This window comes from Rhincodon typus, chromosome 29 (assembly GCF_021869965.1).
Source record: "Rhincodon typus isolate 14 chromosome 29, sRhiTyp1.1, whole genome shotgun sequence".
NCBI lineage: Eukaryota > Metazoa > Chordata > Chondrichthyes > Orectolobiformes > Rhincodontidae > Rhincodon > Rhincodon typus.
The window spans coordinates 15,449,641-15,458,900 of NC_063360.1; the positions used below are offsets into that span (position 1 = coordinate 15,449,641).

The window sequence follows — 9,260 nt, forward strand, 5'->3', positions numbered from 1 at the left end:
CCCACACACACACGTTCACCCACACACACACATACATGCGCGCACACACTCACCCACACACACACATGCATGCACACATTCACCCACGCCCACACACACATGCACACACACTCACCCACACACACACACACACACACATGCGCTCACCCACACACACACATACACGTGCTCACCCACACACACACATTCACAGACACACACAAAGTACACATACACACACGCACACAAACATACACATACATGCACACACAAAAATACACACACACACATCCACAGACACATACACACACAAATACACACACACATCCACAGACACACACACAAATATACAGACACACACATAAATACACACACACACACACACTCACATCCACAGGCATACAGACATGCATACATGCACACATCCACAGACACACAGATATGCATACACACACACACAGATATGCACACACACGTACACACATCCACAGTCACACACACAGAGACACACACATGTACACATGTATCCACAGACACACTTTTGCTTTGGGGTTTCATCTATAAAAACAGAGATGTGCATTGCCTGTTGGAAAGAAACAAACATGCACCATGCAAGGGCTGTACTTGGGAGGAGTCAGTAGATGTCACTGCATTCAGGCTGTCCTGGAGGAGGTTGTGATAGGAAAGGCTCAACTGGGAACTGTGTGGTGCACCTTAGTAAGCTGTCATGGTCAGCTTATTTAAAAGTGAAATAAACAGTGAGTTAGGGAAATGCAATGCAGCTATCAATGCTGCATGTTATCATGATGAAATCAGAGTGTAGCCACTTACTTCAAATATTTCTGGATATTGAATCCATATGCCATCAGTTATCTCCATTAATCCACCAACCAGTTGATGCCATGACTATCAGGGGAAATACAGGACTGCACTTTCTGCACCAAGATCGGAGATTGAGGAAACTTATATACAAAATGGGCCAGTAGGAGTACTTGACTGCCAGCTCCAATGAGCCAGCTGGAAGCTTAGAGTGTTACCATGCTTCTCCAACAGAGGCAAAGCAGGAGTGTCCAATGAAGAAAGGAAATAAGTCATTTTTTTAGTGCTTTTCATGACCCCAGAAGCCCAACAGCCCTTTCCAACCAATAAAGTATTTCTGAAGTATAGTCACAATTGTAACTGTGAGGAATTCAGGAGACCTAATCATCTTTAGTCTTTGGGAAATTAAAATATATCATTTTTTGTTGCAGCAGCCATTTTGGAATGTCTCCTAGTCTCACAACTCCACATTATTTCTCTGTCTTACCATATAACTACAGGAGGGTCTGCGTAAAAAGTCACTGTCCCACATATATCCTGGTCATGTTTTCAAATCCAGCCTTGTGGATGAAGTCCAGAAACCCACCAGCACCCTAAATGATCTGACTTCCAGATGACAGCACAAATTGGGCCTTACCATTAAAATTCAAGTGCCTGCTGTGATGAGCAGGCTATTTTTACTGCAGTAAAATCCATTTGCTATCTTCCTATATGCTGTGAAATTAGTTGTAGTTCTGTGTTTCAAGCTGGAAACTGTGGACAGTTAGTTAGCCAGAGGTTCTAACATTGAGGACAGAATGTTCTATATTGGTTATGTTCGATTCTGCCTAATAAAAGTGGTGTAACCTGTGGAAATGTTTTAATATGTCACCCAAAACATTTCAAGGGTCAAAATGCTGGACAATTCAAGGGTCATTCAACAGAAATTCAAGAGTCAGTTTTAGACAGAAAAAGAGGGCCAGCTGAAAAGGGTGGCTCCATACAGCCAAAAAGCATTTGTTAGTACAGATATGCTGAAGGCTCCTGGAAGACCCAAGGCCTATTTCATGTAGCTGAGAGTTAGGGCTTGAGGAAACCTGCAAACAGAATATGCTTGGTGCAGTTCAAGTAGCTGGAGTTCAGAGAAACCCAGGACAGTGCCAACTTAGTGAAGTTAACTGTCTGTGAAAGAATAGGAATAGTCTCAGTAATTCAAGGTCGGAGTGTGTCCTGTGGAACACAGTCTCACAGTAGAAGAGATCAAACCACTGGGAAGTGAACATTTTTTAAGGAGGTCTAGTTCAGAGCAGCTTTCGAGGTAATTCTGAGACTATATCTTCAAAAGTGAAGAATTTAGAACGCCTTGTGAAAAAAGCAAAGTTTTAATGAATTTTGGTGACCTGGTGTGGTTAAAATCGGGATGGGTTGCTGAGAATGCATGAAAACTGACTTGGCTACATCTGCTATTTGATGTGTACTGTTGGAGTGTTTGGCCACAGTTTACCTGTTAATTCATATTTTATCTCATGTTAATTATAGAATACAAACAACACATATATTTGTTTGTTCAAAACATATATTTGTTTGTTCAAAACTAGAATCATGTAACTTTAATAGTCATAGCAAGAACCTGGAATTTCAAACTTTATCTACTTGAAACAAAAAAGTTACTGGTCTCGGAGTGTAAATTTGGCACTCTCATCGGGACTCATAATATAAACTTGGCAGTTTTGCCCAGGATCATAATATGCCTATCCCCATGTGAAAAGTACAGTCGTCCCTTCAAGAAATCTACCTGAAGTACACATGAGGCATATTCCAATCAAAACAAGTGATGTTTGGCCACAGCCTGGGACTGCAGACATACCAAGCAATCCACAGCCTGTTCTGGGAAGCTCACTCAGTGATTCTGTCTGTTTCCCAGCAGAGCAGGCCACCCATAGATATGAAGAGCAATAATGAAAATCAACAGAACATCCACTATGCAAGGCATTCCATCCAGACCCTGAAATTAAGCGTAAAGACGTTGCCTAATCATTATGTAGTACATCAATCACATCAAGGCACTTTGATGTCTCCACGCATTGGAATGTCAACTCTTCAATGGCTAATTTCATCAAATGTATACCTGATTGCACGTTTTTGAAAATTCATTCAGAAAGTGATTGCAATCATTACTATCTCTTTCCAAAAGTAATAGATAAAATGATGGAAAGAAATGGGTTCAGTCACCTGGGATTGTATACAATAGTCAAGAATTGTATTCAGGTTTGGTGGCAAGCTCAACAAAAACCATCATTCTCTTAAGGTGGTATCCCACCCATTGAAAGGCAGCAACTCACAGCTGCCAAGACTATAGTAAGTACATCCTTTCCCTCACCCCAGTCCTAACTAATTTCTACAAATCAAGAGCGAAGAATTTGCCTCAACCTATGGCCTGCATTAAATAAAAGTAATAATAATTGAAACTGTTTGTTATTCATCCCAATGGTTTGAGCTGAAGGGAAGACCATCAGTAATTGCAGATTTAATTTCCACTTCCATTTTTAGCAGCTGAAACTGAAAATAAATCAATGACAATTTCCATTAATGTTTTCACCTTTTATTTTCAATTCAACAAATGTATCTGACAGGTAATATAGGAAGAGACTGTAATGAAAGGAACTCTGCTTTGGCACATTATACTGTTTCAAATAAATAAACAGATTGTTTGTTTGTAATAATACTAAATAAATAACATAATTTACTCTCCAATAAATAGACGGTTTCACTGACACCGATGCATTGCATCAAATTGTTTCAGTCGGTCATGGTTGTCCAACACCAGAGGCAGGAAAGATGATTTTGTACAGTTATGTTTTTCAGAGGTAAATGTTTAAGTGCTTTTGGTTTAAAAATGAGAACATAAAGCAAGAGAACACAACACTCCACACACAATGCTCCTTTACCATTACAACATTGCCAAACAACATTTATTGTCCCTGCCTCCTTTTTAATAACGACCTGTGTCAACTGTGTAGTTTGTTTTCCACCTTTTTTTGTTGATGAAATCTCCTGCCAGGTCATAGCATCCATGTCAGTTAAGGGTCAATCATTAATCTGTGCCTCGATCCAGCACTCTACCTAAGGACGACCTCACTTCAAAAATATCTAACTTCAAAAGTCAAATAGAACTTCTCAATGCTAACTTTTCTCTTTCCCCCTCCTCTCTCTCTCTCTGCATTGTGACCATAAGACTGGATTAACACAGGAACTGTATCTCCATGAGTAAGTTTTGTGTTGTGTCCTCCACTTCTGATTGACCTGACCTAGCTCCCTGAAATAAAGTCTAACAGTTAGAAGTAATTAGTGGCTTGTTTACATTTCCAAATAGTTGTATGTTAAAAAGGTGATGATTGGGAAGGGACCATGTTAACTAATGTATGTAATGTATGTGAGTTTCTAGCTACTGCCTAATTATAAAAATAGAATTTTGGAATAGTTAGGGTAGATGCCAAAAGCATTGGTGCTGGGATCATTGTAGTTCTGTATCACAATACAAGGCATGGCTGCATGGGGTACAACATCAATGTTAATTTTAATTAGATTTTGCATAAAGCTGATTTGCTAGGAGGGCATGATTCTTCATGAACAACCTTGGAAATAGAGTGTTTTGGATGAAATGAATGTATTGTGGGTAATCCCAAAGTAGAGGAATTTCACTAAGTTAAGAATGTCAGTAGGTTAGGTTTGCAACTGGATAGTCCCAACTCTTTACATTGATACACTAACTTACAAGTTATATAATCATTTCACTTTATATTTTTCTGCTCTGCTGTTTTAGGAGTACAAATGAGCAAAACTTAGAAATTACAGGACTTGTCTTCCATTGAGATAAACAAGCCAAGTCTCAACCAGTTCCATTATTTCTAAATTTTATTGGTTTTTCCATTTGGGAAACTTTAGTTCAATGGACAAATTGGTGAAGGTTGGTGCAGAAAATGGGAGTTGGGAGGATCAATACTTTTGTGATGATATTATGCGAACCAAGGCGTGTTTACATATCATAGGCTAGAACCAGATGACGAACTCTGTGGCACTTCCAGTTAGTCAGGGAACATAATGAAGTCTAGTTAAGAATTAAATAAACAGTGGAAAACTACACTAAAACTTGTTAATTTTACATTTTAATAAAATGTTATGAACATTGGCATGAGCTCATTTCCTCCTAATATTTCTGGTAAATTTAGGAAACATTTAGGAGTTAGAGCTAGGGTCAAGTTTCTGGGGTTACATTACCTGTAACGGTTGTCCTGTTGGCAGAATCATTCCCCCCATGGACCTTCTGTAACATGGGAATGCCATACTCGAAATGACTACGGTCCATCTAGTTCACCTTCCTGGTAATGTATAATGTCTGGAGCATGCGTACTCTATCCTGAGTCCAAATATGATCATTCTTCAATGGAACATCTGCCCCTTTCATTCGTTATAATTTGTGTAATGAACTAGTGTTCAGAACTGTTGGTAGCACAATTGTAGCAGCAGTGGTTTAGATAGTTCCAGGACCACATTGTTGGTGGCACCAGTGTCAGTTGTGCAGGTGCTAGTGAGCAACATGTCGGGAATACTAGTACCAGGATTGGTGTAAATGGGAACTAGGTGCTGGTATCATAGGCTGCAACACAAACAATAAAGGAAATCAAGGATATTTATGAAAGAAAAATAAGCATTAGTATTAAACTGTGGAGGAAACATGTTGCTGGTTTGATGTAATGTGCAGTTTTAATGTGAAATGCAGACTTTCTGAATATGAGTCTCAGAAACTCTTGCAAAGATTCTGGATACTTTCCCTTCTTATTGTACTTACTGGCTCCATATCTTATCCCTGCCGTATGGGGTACAAGTAGATGCTAAATGCCCTCTTAACATAAAATGACTGGATTGAAATCATCCTGTGTGATTTTAATATTGAATATCAATGTTGATATCAATTTTGTTTGTCTGTTGTTCTAATGTAGCATAAACCCTGTAATGCCTTCATTAAAACTGAGGATGACAGAATTTCATAAGAACATGCAGCATTTCATGGGGGGTGGCAGTAAGCCATTTTCTCAAGCACGATTAAGCATGTGCAATAAATGCTGGCTTTGCCAGTGAACTTAAGAACAAAGAAAATATTCTTTATTAAAATCACACTGGATGATAATCAGACCGTAGAAAGTGTGGTGCTCACTGAGACAAATAGAGATTGTGGCTTGACAGAAATGAGAGGGACAGAGAGAACGGACAATGGAACCAGCACAGGTAGTGGAATTGAAAGGGCTGATTTAGTTTGCGGAAGACAAAGAGAATGAAGGTTACTGTTGTGTATCTACTGCTTTTGTCTCATACTATGAGTATACAAATAACCTAACTCATTATTTAGTCAGGTAACATTGCAGAATTCTGAATTTCAATCACATTTTTCATGCCTGTCAAGAATAACAGCTTGGTGGAATTTCACACCCTACATTCACTGAATGTTAATCAACTTTGGTTTGATCATTTTACAAGGGATTTAGCTGACTAGCAATGCAACAGTGCCACCGTGACCCAGTACAATCCTCTAATAATTTGTTTGATTTAATCCTTAAAACTTGATGGGATTCAGGTCATAATGATTTACAGGTGCCTGCTTATCAGCATCAGTCAGTCTGCTCGCTCTGGCACAGACTAACTAAGAGCATTAAAATTCTTCCCAGCAAGTTCAGGGAAGGAAGATCTCTTGAAGTTCTGCATCATTGGCCACTTAGATGAGAATCGTGGTTGCATTTTTAAAATATATATATATATACGTAAAATATATATGGGGGAGGAAGGTAAGAGGGAGAGAGAGGGTGAAGTTATTCAAAGCATCTTCCTTCTGCACAGACTGTGACCCTGGGATTACCATCCTGAATTGTGAAATCCATTGAGTCTGGTGAAAAGTACAAGAAAGTCAACTGCAAAACGAAACCCACATTCCCACTGACACAAGTCTGGCCATAGACTGCATTTTATAGCACATTTGGAAACAAAAGGCCACATAGTATGGCAAACAAAACTGTGTTGACAAGTTCTTTGATGAGCCTGTTACTTCTTGATGCACTCTAACTCTTCATCTCAAAGGGCTGGAGATTAATGATCCCTCCGCATCTTCAAGCTACTCATCTCCTCCTGTAGATATCTCGCCAAGAAATGACACTCTGACTGGGGCTCAGAGCCGAGCAAGGTCTGAAGGCTCCTGTTCATTGTGAGGAAGGGACATGTATGTTTGCATTGTGTGGTCTGTCCCTCAAACACAGCCACATTCCTTCGCTGAGAGTTGTCGAAGAGTGTAATAATGAAAGTTATCATCCAGGAAAGAGACATCATCGTCATAAAGCGTAGGCCGACAGCATGGCCGCGCTCGGACCTTATCCTTTTTAATTCGCTTTGAATTTCTCAAGGCTTTCAGAGTCAGGTCATAGTTTTTCTCTTCGGCATCACAAGATCCAGTACAATATCTGAAGCGCACAACCTCCTCTGAGACATGGGCGAACCCCAGATCACTGACAGTCACGTTGATCTCTTTCAAGGTACACCCTTTGGTCGCTCTTGATTTTGCTCTCTTACTTCTTAAAGCTTGTCGAGAATGAGTCCGACTCTTGTGCTTTGAATCTGGTGATCTTCTGTATCTTTGAATCAAGGCTCGGACCAGCTCCTTGGCCTCCTCATCAGTGTGGGTTTTAAATATGTTCTTATCTGAAAAAATAGTAAAGGGAGCTAGGTTATTACAGAATAGGAAGATTAACCTTCATTACTAAACAGTTCATCCTATCACTGTTATGTACCCTAGAAAAGTGATAGAAATTTGTATTAGACAATAGCACAAAGACTGCACCACATCAACTACCGGTTACACATACATCCAACCTGAATCCTGTGATACCAATCATTTTATTTTGAAATGTTAAGTTATAAGCATATACAAGGGATTAGCTATTCCTGTAGGTCACAATAGTACCGCGGATTTTCTAGCACAGGTTCAAAATACCCTCAGGGTTTGCAATGTAATATTGGCTTTCCAATGCCTTCTGTCAAGACTACTAATGTTTTTCAGCTCAGGTTTTTAGTATGACCCAATGCTAAGCTTTATTTCACCTCTTAAGGGAAAGTATTTGTTTTCTCGTATATTGGATATTTACTGCACCTGAAAGAATATAATCTTATAGAATCAGTGCTTAAATAATATTTCACTATCTTTGTGCCTCATGTACTTATCTTTCAAAAGCTGTTCAGCTGCCACTACAACCATTTACCAGAGTGCTGCTAAGGGCCATTTCCTCAGCACTCTGACTCTGACCTTCCTTCCAATACAGTTGCTACCAAATGCCACTTCTTTTTGTGTTCAATACTGTCTGCGTCGATGCTAATGAGATCCAGGAGTTAAGATTTCACATGTTGTGGAGTGCCTGGCAGAGCTAGTTCAGAGTTAGAGACCCATTTCCAGCCTGGATCTATCTGGACGATCAAAACTGTATCATACTTCTGATATCATAACAATGAAAGCATAAGGAATGTTGAAGAACAATTTCACCTTTTAATAATGTTTCTTCCACAGATCACATACAACGTAATTTACTATTTCCCCAACTTATTTGAATCACTAGGTATTGTCAAGTAAAATTTTTCACTTTGTACACTTCAGTTCTCACTAAAAAAAAACATAACCTGCTTTCACCAAGAGTATTTTTACAAACCTAATCATCAGAACAAGAACTGTTAGCAACCTTCACAAATATAAGCACCTATCTGAGCCTTTGAAAGAAAATTGTTAATTCCATGATGTTGTGCATGGTGAAGAACCAGAAGCATTTGAATGGAAGAAAGCCAATAACAATGTGAAATGCATTTCAGACCTGCAGCAGTCATAATGCCCCACTACTGATCAAGTTCAATCAAGACCAGTGCTTACAAATGAGCTGAATGTGGAAACATAACCAGGTTCTGGTACACCAGAGCGGAGTTCATGTCGAAAGGACAACATTGTAGAGTGTCAGAGGGACATCTACTGGAAGCCTATGGAGTCCTTCCTTAAATATGCAGATTGCGCTCTGTTGACTTCATTGAGACGTGAATGCTGTTTTAACTGGAGGTCTGTCTGGGTAATTGTTGTGTTTTCTCTGTCTGATGACAAGTGGGGATGGAACAAAGAAGCCTAGAAATGAGGAGGTCATTTATTTTGCATTGTTTCTTTGTTAGCTAAAAGACTACAACCATTTACCAGAGTGCTGCTAAGGGCCATTTCCTCAGCACTCTGACTCTGACCTTCCTTCCAATACCATTGCTACCAAATGCCACTTCTTTTTGTGTTCAAGACTGTCTGCGTCTATGCTGATGAGATCCAGGAGTTAAGATTTCTCATGTTGTGGAGTGCCTGGCAGTTTGCAGCAATGCAACAATCACAGCAATGCAACAATCACAGCATTGCAACAATCACA

General features: G+C 39.5%; 1 protein-coding gene across 1 annotated transcript in view; it reads right to left on the reverse strand.

Moving 5' to 3' along the window:
• Positions 1–3,416: 3,416 nt before the first annotated feature.
• nrtn (neurturin) overlaps positions 3,417–9,260 on the reverse strand; it is a 131,495-nt gene continuing 125,651 nt past the window's right edge. Inside the window, exon 4 of the mRNA XM_048613907.1 lies at positions 3,417–7,521. Coding sequence (XP_048469864.1) covers positions 7,073–7,521 — 449 coding nt within the window. The 3' untranslated portion in view covers positions 3,417–7,072. The remainder of the gene's footprint in view (positions 7,522–9,260) is intronic.